This window comes from Ascaphus truei, chromosome 11 (assembly GCF_040206685.1).
Source record: "Ascaphus truei isolate aAscTru1 chromosome 11, aAscTru1.hap1, whole genome shotgun sequence".
Lineage (NCBI taxonomy): Eukaryota > Metazoa > Chordata > Amphibia > Anura > Ascaphidae > Ascaphus > Ascaphus truei.
In genome coordinates, this window is record NC_134493.1 from 8,958,200 (window position 1) to 8,971,125 (window position 12,926).

General features: G+C 40.2%; 1 protein-coding gene across 1 annotated transcript in view; it reads right to left on the minus strand.

Annotated features, from left to right (window-relative positions):
• Positions 1–9,452: 9,452 nt before the first annotated feature.
• Positions 9,453–12,926, minus strand: part of FAM234A (family with sequence similarity 234 member A) — a 126,433-nt gene continuing 122,959 nt past the window's right edge. The window contains exon 12 of the mRNA XM_075565241.1: positions 9,453–10,966. Coding sequence (XP_075421356.1) covers positions 10,755–10,966 — 212 coding nt within the window. The 3' untranslated portion in view covers positions 9,453–10,754. The remainder of the gene's footprint in view (positions 10,967–12,926) is intronic.

A 12,926-nucleotide genomic window follows, 5' to 3' on the forward strand; every position in this document is an offset into this window, starting at 1 on the left:
ATATTTTGGTTCAAAATGAACCTAATACCATCTACAATGAAATCAATCTGTGTCTCAGTTAGATCTTCATCCCTTAGTAGAACCTTCTTAATTGCCTTACATCCTTTTTCATGTTCTATTACTGTATAAAGCGATGTAACGTCGCAAGTGGCCATGAGAAAATGTTTTTCCCATTGAACCTTACTAAGGGTGTTGATCATGTCTGTTGTGAGTTTCAAGGGGGGGGGGGAAAGGGTTGCGGAGAAAAATGTACCCGGGAATCATGAGTGATTCCTGGATACATGTAGGCACATTATTCCGGCAATACATCCCCTTATATGCTTTCGAGAATCACCAATAGGAGTTCCCTGCTTCAGCACAGACCAGAAAGGTAAAAGGGGCATAGGGATGTAAGGTGTCCCTGAAACAGTCAAGGGGTCCCTTGGTTAATGGGGATACCCAGTAAATTCCCAGGTCAACCTAACATGTAAGGTTGTTAGGGGATTCTTAGAATCCATATTAAGTCTATGCAATAGTATGTGGAGAATATGGCTAGTGAAAAATAAAGTGCAGCTTTTTATTCTATTTCCCATACCAGAAAGACTTAGGTTCTAAAGTGTATATTTTATTAACAAAGTGTGTTGAGTACATATATGTTTTGTGCACAGTAAATGAGCTGGGACTTTCAGAACCAATGTTCTGACAGGCCACTGAGCCTACCAACTTGGTGCCAGTAAATCTGAACAGGACATCGCAGATGAAAGCCACAGAGGATGCCTGAGGTGTTATGACCATTTGGGCATGAGGGAAGAGCTCAAGTACCCACGTATTGGGATGAATAGAAGTTCTCTGAATTTCCATTTGCCCCACCAGACATGGAGGAGCCCAACCCAGCATGTGGCTTCTGAATAGCAAGTGGCTGAGGTGGCAACCTTGTACATGCCTTTGGCTGATTCAGGACCCCCACTCGCCCGGCTTCACAAGACCAGCATCACTCTGATTGGCTGGTTAGGAAACTCCCACGCCCGGATTGGCTGCAGGGTTTTGTGAATGAAACTCAAAAGTATTATAAACCATTGAGCCAATCAGATTTGTAGATTCTAAGCACCAGATCCAGCAAGTAAATTCAAGTCCTCTGGAGAGAGGGGAGCGGTGGCGTCTGGAATTGCAGGCTGATTTCAGCTCCAGGACATTTCAGGCTAGGTCCCTGTCAGAGTAAGCTTTGAATTTAGAAGCCCCTGCACCTAGGAAAGTCTAGTTTTCACCCCCAGTAAGTGTGTATTTTCTTATGTAGTTTGTGTAACATTGTGTTTCTGCCTTTTCCTGTGAATAAATGTACAATTTATTTCATTTACCTGTTTTGCTTAATGTATGATCCTGGTAAAAAGGTGTAAATGCAAGTTAGGCTGTCTTTACTTGCTGTTGTGCTACGCTCATACTTTTGTTCAAGAATACAATACCATTACAGACTTGTGTTTTTTATATGTAGATAGATAGATATCTTAGATAAGTTATGGTGGGTAAAAAACGGGACTTTAAGCAAAAAGTAACCCTTTGTGCTCAATTACATGTAATTTCCCATAATCCCTTGCTGCAGTGGAAGTGCTGTATGCCAGGAGATAACAGTGAAAAGCAGGGTTGGAGACCTGTCCGAGACATATGAATGTGCTCACAAGTGATTCTTTTCAATTGCGATAGATATAGCCAGGTCCCCCTCTCACCTCTGGGCTGCGTGAGGGGGTTAGCTGTGTGGTTGCTGCAGGAAGATTGTGAGCTGGCGAGCGAGTCACCGGTGCTCCGCCGAGGGTGCTGCCGTTTTTTGTTTGTGTGCGCGCATGCGCAGAGAAGGTTTGCGCATGCGCAGATAGTATCTAGAGTTGCGGTGGCCATCTTTGTACACCTGGCACATGAGCAGTATAATGCCAGCGGCGGCCATTACACCCATAGATACGCAAGGGAACTACAAGTCCCAGCAGCCTCTGGGGTGCACACCACATGTGGGAATACCGCTCCTGCTGTAGGCCACCCAACGCGGAGGCGGAACCATCACGGTTATCTACCACCATCCTTCCGTCTGCACGATCACTGGGGCAGTTACTGCAGTCTATGAGGAGAATTTAAAGACACCTCTACATGTGGTGACTCACACATGGCCGTGTGAGTCGGATATTTATTATTATTATCTCTTTCACTATATAATGTCTATTGGATACTTAACTGGTTTAGACACCCCATATGTGTTGGTTATACAGAGGGTTATACAAGCATATAGAAGCATCTGTGTTTCCCCTTTACTATCTCCACCTGTGCATGGTTGGTTGAATGCTTGACACTTATTCTTTAATACAGTTATTCTACTGACAATTGTTCTGTACATCTTCTATTTTATGGTTTGCGCTCCCCACATCTGTTCCACCAGTCAGATACTTTGCCCGCACGAGCTCATCTAAGAGCTCATCCATGCGGGGCATGGGATAAGCAACTGACACCGTCTCAGCACTGAGCTGCCGGTAGTCCACACAGAACCGAGTGGTTCCGTCCTTCTTAGGCACCAGGACTACCGGACAAGCCCAAGGGCTCTGAGATGGTACAATTACCCCTAGGGCTAGCATCTCCTACACTTCCCCCTCTCTATACACCCTTTCACCTCTGCTGATACTCGATAAGCATGCTTATGCAGAGGTCTCTGATCATCAGTAAGCACTGATGATCTTTGATATGTGTCCTGCCCGGTTTATATGTGAACAGGTCCCTATGCTGCTCTATCATAGCCTTTGCCTGCACTCCCTGCTGTGCGCTGAGCTGGGACCCCATCTCAATCTGCTGTACTGTGCTTCCCTGCCTAGATTCCCCTAGGAGGTCAGAATGGTGTAGCAGCAGTCAAGAGCACAGACAATGACATCCAAAAATAACCCCAGGCAAACGCCAAAATACGTAAATCAGCTATTTATTGCAGACTTCCAACAAAAGCAGGAGCTACATGAATGCACCACCTACGCGTTTCATGCCGAAGCACTTTGTCAAGGTGATAAAGTAACGGATTTGTAAGTGTTTTATATATACCTGCTGGATCCACCGCTCCAAAACCGGTAACGTCATCAGCACGCGACCAACAATCGAGTCGCAATGACGCGACGTCTGCCCCCATTGGCCCAAGCAGATCCAAAGGCATTGCTTTTTTCGAAAACAAAAACTTTATTAATACAATGCATATACACAATGAACAAACCTACTAAAAAATCCAATATTAAAGATCAGATTAGCTAAAAAAAAACAAAATAATAACAACATAGCACCAAATGAATAAATTAATTAAATTAAGAATGAATAAATATTACAGTAAATTAAAAAACACACTAACCCTTCTCACACTGTGTTGAAACCATTTGTCTCTACAGGACCCAATTTAATGTTCAAAAGAGCACAAACCTTGGCAATAAGCTTTCACCCAGTCTTTTCAAACATATACCCGATGCTCCATCTACATTACCCAAGGGGTCCTTTGCCTGCAGCCGGTGTCAAATTTGTCCCACAATGTGTCAGAAACCTACTTTTATTTCATCCGTCACAGGAATCACATATAAAATTCATAATTTTATAAATTGTAATTCTACATTTGTGATTTATTTGTTGATATGCAGCTGCGGGCAACAATATGTTGGTAGAACCACCAGGTCCATGAAGATCAGGATCATGGAGCACGCACAACTTTTTGTCAAAAAAGACCCAAATTATCCGGTATCTAAACACTTTTCATGTTGCCCAAGGGGTGGGATTGATCTTTTCCTTTTCCAGGGAATAGAGCAGGTTTGGATACTCCAGAGGGGGGGGTGACAGGCTCAAGATGCTGGACAGACGCGATTAGGGATTAATATTGATTGGGATATAAGCCATTTTTTTTATGAAATATGGGTACCAAGTGTTATAAATGATGTTATAAATGATGCTAATAATCAAATTATGCATCTAGCATTATTATATAATTCCATGCGCTTATTAATATATTCACCCTCTTACTCTCTTGACCAAATAGTTCTCTCTCAAACAGAGGTCATCAGTAACATTTTACTGTTAGTTGTTGTGTGACTGGTGTAGCATTGTTTTCTTTGGATAGGGGGACCATTTACATTGTTTCATGGTTTCTTTCTACATAGATTTTTGTAGATAAAATATATATTTATTCTTTTGATGCCTGTTTATCATCTGTCTGCTCTACTCTGCTACACCATTTGAGTGCCAATCGAGGTTCTGTCTTCTCACACCTCGCTAGGATTATACATTTGTATAATGGATCCTAAGTTCACATTTAGTGGGCTATGCATCTCATGTTTAGTATTAATATGTTAAACCACTTTGATGGTATCCTTATATGTAACTCCTAGCAGTGTGAGAAGGGTTAGTGTGTTTTTTAATTTAATATTAATTTATTTTGGTGCTACCTGTATGTTGTTATTATTTTTTTTTTTTTTTAGCGAATCTGATCTTTAATATTGGATTTTTTAGTTGGTTTGTTCATTGTGTATATGCATTGTATTAATAAAGATTTGTTTTAGAAAAAAGCCATGCCTTTGGATCTGCTGGGCCAATGGGGACAGACGTCGCGTCATTGCAACTCGATTGTTGGTCGCGTGCTGATGACGTCACCCATTTTGGTGCGGTTGATCCAGCAGGTATGTATAAAACACTTACAAATCAGTTACCTTATCACCTTGACAAAGTGCTTCGGCATGAAACGCGTAGGTGGTGCTTTCATGTAGCTCCTGCTTTTGTTGGAAGTCTGCAATAAATAGCTGATTTACGTATTTTGGAGTTTGCATGGGGTTATTTTTGGATGTCATTGGCTGTGCTCTGACTGTGCTACACCATTCTGGATCGTCTTCATCTACAGATTGCACGCCCTGGATGCTAAAGAGAGACTACAGCAGTGTTCCTGCAAAGGATACAGGTATTGGGCCATAGTGCCATATAATTGTTTCCTGTTTTACACTACTGCTGTTTGGATTGAGTGGGTTATTCATATGTGCCATTATCTGTGGTCATCAAGTTATTGCCACTAGGCACTGAGCCCCATTACTACTATTTTTCATTATTTTGAAGAATGGACATTATACAAGCATTCTGACGCTTATTGGACTTATTAATACTAATTGATGGTCACGTGATTTTTGGAGCACCACAGTATCCCCCATTGAACTCCCCTAGGAGGTCATGCAGAGCGTTGCTGGCCAGGTCCCCCATCAGTGGGCTACAGATAGCCATCACTGATGCCACACTCTGTTTAAAATATTCCTTAAGCATATTTCATCATAAGTCCTATTTCTACCTGTCTCTCCATCTAACTGTGCAACTCATTCATCCTCCTGAGTACCATTGAACAAAGAAAAATTGACACCGGGCGCTTCTAATAATGAAATAATAAAGGTGATAAAAATATATATAATATAATAACTTTGAACCTCAAAAAAATAAAATAAATATATATTGTGAATTACATAACCTTCACCAAAGACCGTGATACATAAATGTGAAATGTGAAATACAAATAAATAAATAGCAGCTCTACACCCTTTAAAGGACTGTCCAGGTTCAAAAATCTTGCGTTGTCTTCCAGGTGGGGGGAGCACTTTAATTCTCAAGGTGATATGCGGAAAAAAATGGAAAATACAATAGTGCAGATGGTAATAAAAATATATGTGTATACAATAGTCTCTGTATTGGTCTCACTCACAATGGATCAAATGTATCAGACGTATCAGAGATCCATCTCTCTTTGATAGGAGCCCTTTACTGGAAGCCCTTTGGTGATGGAAGTCTTACAGTTGTATGTCTGGTAGGCTTGATGTATGTTCATAAAGTACTAAATGTACCTCTAAGGATTGTAAAAAAGAAAGAAAGAGAGCGCACAATAGTGTGGTATAAAAGGGGTATAATGTAGCACAAAAAAGACATAAGTAATGCACTCGAGAAAGAGGTTGTACGTTGGAGAGGACTGTTGGTGACTCGTGGGGAGACGCCGGTATGTTAAGTCACTGGGGAAGACTTCCGCGTGCGTCACATCCGCTAGCGTCACGTCCTGTGACGGCTGCAGTCAGGGCGGAAGAAACTGCTTGCTACTCCGGTTCCTGTGGCTTGCCAGCACCTCCCCGCGGTAATTCCCAAAGTACAGTGTCCTCCAACGGCAGATTCTACGCGTTTCATAGCCGTAGCCACTTCTTCAGGAATCGTACCATGTATGGTCCAGACCAGGCAGCCATCAATTTGTTCTGACGAGTGGGTTTCAGAACAAGCCCTTGCTGCCTAGGGATGAATCCTCTGCTACGGGCGTTTTGATCATACCAAGTCTTTTGCTTGGTCTGAGGTTAGCCTGTGCCAACCCCATAAGCATTTCCAACCGGTTCCTGAGATCTACTACATCCTCCGCAACATAGTATCACTCAGACTGTGAGAGAAACCTCTGACGCATTTAGCGCATGTGTGTGCTGTCAAAGAGTAGGAAATCTATTCAGGTAGGAATCCTGACACCAGTGTGTAGTTTCCTGATCTTCGCAAAGGGAGTGAGTTAACTCCTTCACTCCCTCACAGTATGCAAACAATAATTATAATGATTTAGCATAACTAAAGCCATGTGAAATAATGGTGGCGGATCATTACTATTTAATAGTGATGATGAGGTATTTACACAAAGAAAATGATATTCAACTCAATTGGATTTTCTGTGTGGTATTGGGTAATCGGCACTATTGCACTATGTGACAATGGAAGGGTACTCTGGATGAATTAAAGTACAAACAGCTGAGACAGATGGAACAGCAAGTACAGTATGCTGTTAGTCCTTTATCCCCCCACTAAAGAGTATGTGCAAGCCAAAATGTGGAGTTGATTGCTATTGGTGAATCGTTCAGTGTTATTTCAGACAAGGTGACTTACCATAAATATACCACCAAGCTGATACCTTCTCAACGGTATCCGTTTCCCCATTGGGAAAGGCTCATTGGATTAATTACTACATATGCCTTTACCGGACATTCTGCCCTCTAAATGGGAGTGTAATGACTTATGAGCTAGGCGATGGTTGGTGCTAATTAAGAGATTGCTGTTATTCCACTGATCATGACACTCTTAAGGTTGCCATTTGAGCTTGGATTGCAAGTTTGACACTGAGTCAGTAATGTACTGCATAGTGAGACCTATCCAACGCTACTCTGTGACGATGATAGTAGCAATGTGTTAGGTTATTTCGTTCGCAATATAACAAAGATACGCCCTTTCCTCTGTTGCTCGACTGCTAAAACTCTGACTCAGGCCCTCATTCTCTCCCGTCTTGGTTACTGTAACCTCCTGCTGTCCGGCCTTCCTGCCTCTCACCTGTCTCCCCTACAATCTATTCTAAACGCTGCTGCCAGAATCACTCTACTCTTTCCTAGATCTGTCTCAGCATCTCCCCTCATGAAATCCCTCTCCTGGCTTCCGATCAAATCCCGCATCTCACACTCCATTCTTCTCCTCACTTTTAAAGCTTTACATTCTTCTGCCCCTCCTTACATCTCAGCCCTAATTTCTCGCTATGCACCATCCAGACTCTTGCGTTCTTCTCAAGGATGTCTTCTTTCTACCCCCTTTTATATTTAAAGCCCTCTCCCACCTTAAACCTTTTTCACTGACTGCCCTACACCTCTGGAATTCCCTTCCCCTCAGTACCCGACTAGCACCCTCTCTATCCACTTTTAAGACCCACCTTAAGACACACTTGCTTAAAGAAGCACATGAATAGCACTGTGGATATTCTGAACACATGATGAATAATGCTTGACCCCCTGCAGACGCACTTACCAGAACTCCCTCCTACTGTCTCTGTACGTTCTCCCTACCTACCAATTAGACTGTAAGCTCCTCGGGGCAGGGACACCTCTTCCTTAATGTTACTTTTATGTCTAAAGCACTTATTCACATGCTCTGTTATTTATTTGATTACCACATGTATTACTACTGTGAAGCGCTATGTACATTAATGGCGCTATATAAATAAAGACATAGAATACAATTTAGGAGGCTATAACTTGATGCGGACTTGATCCGTGCCTCTGGGCAATACTAACACATTTTGTGTGCTCATTGCACTTGTTATTTGTCTGTATATTTATAGCAGTGTTTTGTTTGTTTTATGAGGCTATAAATGGATACGAACATTGATTCGTGCCTCTAGGCATCCTAACACATTTTGTGTACCTATATGAAATAGCTAACAACCAAGGTATTTTACCATTCATTGATTATTTGCAGTTTTTTGAAGGAACAAGCATACGTGAATTACTATTTAACAAATTGACATTTTCAGTCTATATGCTACCTGCTCACTATATACAGTTTTTCTCTTTTAAACAATATTATTATTGCTGTACCCAAGGGTCATCCATGAATAACTGTGACCTATTTAGGTTTTAAATACCATCAGCGGAATTATCACTCACTATCTGGATATCCCTTGTGTTTCAGTTTTTAATGTATATAGCGTCTATTTTTGTTTTATGTTTGGTCACCATAGTGATATATTCACTTTAATACACCTTAGTTGTATTAAATTTCACACATACATTTACCCTCCCCCTTTTTTTACTTTAATATCATTAAAATAGATTTTAAATGTATTATCATATCATACTATACAATGAGTGCTCTCAAAAGGGTGTGTTTTTCCTAACTACTCAATTACTACAACATTATATAGCTTCTGAATTTTTCATAAATGTTTTCGGGGAGATATACATCTCCTGTAGCAGTCAAGGTTTTTCAAATGCTTATCTTAATTGTTTATTAATGATTTTCTAACCTGCTTCTTCTTCTGAATCCAGAGCTTGTGTGTCCAAGTCCTTTTGTATTAAATGTACAGACTGCACAGCGAGGAGCTCTTTGAGCCTCGCCTGCACCGGTGTGAGGTGCAGCATCATAGGTGACCCTCTTCCAGATCCAAAAGCATGTCCCCCATGGAAGCTATTTTCTCTTTACATCTTTTATTAATATGTGTGAATCGTTTCTTGCGTGTTTCTATTCTGTGCTTGAAAATGACAAGACTATTAATATTCATGCAGATCTCTTCCCCAAAATGTTTTGTGGGGCATTTTTGGTTTTACCAGGTAGCTCGTCAAACAATGTAACATACGAGTGGATAACCATCTCCATGCTTTACTCCGCTTACCCCCACTGCCAGACCTCCCTTCATTCATCTCTCTCACACTCTGAGCACACACAAAAAGGAAAAAAAAATCTAACACCAGTTTCCATCATATCAGGTTTTCAGGATATCCCTGCTCAGTCGAAGACTGAGCCACTGATTGAGCCACCTGTGCTGAAGCAGGGATATCCTGAAAACCCGATCTGTTGGTAGCTCTTGAGGATTGGAGTTGGCTACCCGGTGTGTCATTTTGAACTGAAAGACCATGCCAATTTTTATTTTTTTAGGGAAAACTCTTGTTGAATACGACAAAGGTAAATTTTATTCATTGCTACCGATTTTGCATTGACAATATCAGAGATTGATGAATAGGCCCCAAAATCTTTAATACCAGCGCTAACATGTCGGAAAACAAAATATATCCAATAGAAAAAGTATAAACGATATAATTCCAAACATTAGTGTATATATGTATTTTGTAAACCACATTTCAAAGATATTAACTCTCCCAATTTAAAACAAAAGGAAGTACTACCAGCTCACTAAAAATATATTTGTTATCTTAATCTTGGGGGCTGACCCCTTGGGGGCTTTCAGGAGACTTAAAAAGGAGGGGTAGTTACAGAACAGACATACTATAGACAATGGAAGATACAAAAAGTGACAAAGGAAATGCAGGGCATGGAGGGACAAAAGCACGGTAGCACAAACAATGACAGATAATAGAGACAATAGTTTAACTATGTTAAAACCTTAATGAATATATTCCACCATGTTGAGTCTTTAATATTTTAAATTAGATTTGAAGTGGTCAAAGATGTACAAAACAACCAGGAAATTTTATCTGTTTATGGATTATTTGTATCCTATTTTACAGGAACTATTTAAACAAAATAAAAATAATAGTCTAAAAGCCACACAAACAGATTACCTACCCCTATAGTACATTAATTTGTTTTTTTTACTATCAGAGATAACTGAAAGATATATCTCTATTTTCAGCACAATAGGCCCACAATAATCTCGTTTAATTTAAAATGACCACACACAGTGTTCCTAAAATGGAACCATGATGGTCCAATTATTAAAATAAATAAGAACTTGACATGTGAATGATAATTTATAAACATGTAGAATTAAATCAACAAAGGTCTTTCCACGTGTTACCTTCTTCCCCAATGTTTGGCACGTTAATTCTTTTATATTCAATTACATTCAGTGGATAATATAATCAGTGCTTCCCAGTGCTGGGAGTTTTTAAAAGTAAATACATAAGAACAGTAGTGTGGCACCTACCCGTAAAGGTCCCATTTGTATGACTGATACTTGTCTGTATAGTCTCTACAGTATATGGTAACCCATAAAATGATCCAGGACACCACCCACATGTAGCTTTCTAACACCGCATTTGGATTAGTATTTTACAGATGGTGCCCCATTTAAAAGCAGATTTCTGGCAGACAGGAGTGAATGACATGCATTTTTAAATTGTATGCACAATTTAAATAACTCTCCATTCTTAAAAAAGGAGAGACGATAAAAGGCAATTAAGTTAAATTAAAAGCATACAATACCGCTTTACCACTTTGCACTTTGTATAAAAGCATCATGAATTACTACTATATCTCATTCTGAAAAAGTGCTCCCGTATCTCCTGATTGTTATCAGCATCCTCCTGGCCGAGCCAGATGACTTTGCTGTTCGTAATATCTTCTTTCAATTTCCGCTTGGAAACAGACACTGTACCAGGATTCTCAGTTGTTATCGGTCCCGTCAATAGCACATAGCAAGCATGTCTGCTACGCTCAAACAAAACAGCTATAGGAAAATCAAAAAGAACAAAAAAAATTAAGAATTGTGAAGCACAAACGTTATCTGTATGTAATGACACCTGAGGCAATACAGATATTTAAATAGACGCACCTAAATATATATATATATACAGTAGAGGCAACGTTTATTCTAACATTTGCTGTAAACTAGCCGGGTTACATTCTGGGTATGTGCTGGGTACGTGCTGGGTATGTTATGGGCTAGTTTGAGGCACGTTTAAGGCATTTCTGCAATGACTAACGACCCATAGGATTAACACAGCAGGGATCCCTGGCAGTCCAATTCAGTTTGAATGGGACTGCCAGGGACCCCCGCTGTTAATCTGATAGGCCATTAATCAATGCAAAAATGCTGGGGCTAGTTTAAGGAAAGTTTATGGCTTGTATTCAGAATGTACCTGGGTGTTTCCTGGGTTTTTTGGGGAATTGCCACTGGTTTTTGTTCGAATAAGAGTTGCCCCTACTGTATGTGTATATATATATATATATATATATATATATATATATATAGAGACAGTGGTTGACAAATCACCCAAAAATCTACTCGCCGAACCATTAAATCTACTTGCCACCTAGTCCCGCTCCCAATCCCGCCCTGCTTGGTGTCGGCCATGAGGAGGTCGCCACGGGGTCAAATCCAGTCGCCAAGGACCTGTATTTTAATGGATTTGTCGAACACTGTATATAGACATATGTTACCGTTCCGAGGTCTGGTAAAGCAAGAGACAGCACTCAATTGTAGAAAACTTCACAAAGTGGATTAGTGAAAATAGTGGTACATCAAGAAACCCAATGTTTCGGTCCTCCAAAATGGAACCTTCCTCAGGGGGATATATATATATATATATATATATATATATATATATATTTGTGACAAAAGGAGTGCTATTGGGTTTGTGACCAAGTGTATACAACAAAAGAAAAAAATCCCCCAATGCTACGTCCAATATGACAAATGATATACATAGTTACATAATTACATGCGTCCATCAAGTTCAACCTATGCTAAATGTAAACGACAGATACTTTTTCCTATATCCGTACGTACTGTATCTTTACCCTGAGGAAGGCAAACACAAAACCCCAGTGACATATCATCCAATGATATCTTATAAGGAGAAATTAAATTCAATCCCCACTCCAAAGATTGACAATAAGATTACTCCCTGGATCAACATCCTTCCCATGTTTACTTATTTGGTATATCCCTGTATACCTTTCCTTTCTAAAAAGATGTCCAACCTTTGTTTGAACAAATCTATTGTATCTGCCATCACAGTCTCCATGGGTAATGAATTCCACATTTTAACTGCCCTTACTGTAAAGAACCCTTTCCTTTGTTGCTGGTGAAATCTCCTTTCCTCCAACCTTAAGGTATGACCCAGTGACGTTTGTACTTCCCTTGGGATGAATAGTTCTTTTGAAAGCTCCTTGTATTGTCCCCGAATATATTTTTATATAGTTATCCCCTCTTAAATGCTTCTTTTCTAATGTAAAATAATCTAATTTAGCTAGCCTCTCCTCGTAAATCAATCAGATTATCCATTCCCTTTATTAATTTGGTGGCTCTTCTCTGCACTCTCTCTAGTTCCATAATGTCTTTTCTACCAAGTGGTGCCCAAAATTGTACTTCATATTCAAGGTGTGTTCTTACTAATGCTTTATAAAGGGGCATACTGTATTTGTAAATTGCTTTTTTATTCATGGATCCCAAATGCATAACCTTACATTTATCTGTACCTCATCTGCCATTTACCTGCCCACGTTTCCAGTCTCTCCAAGTCCTTCTAAAGCAAAATTACAACCTGCTCTGATTCTATTACCTTACACAATTTAGTGTCATCAGCAAAGATGGAGACTTTGCTCTCGATGCCAACCTCAAGGTCATTAATAAACAAGTCAAAATGCAGGGGTCCCAGTACCGAACTATGAGGGATTCCACTCAC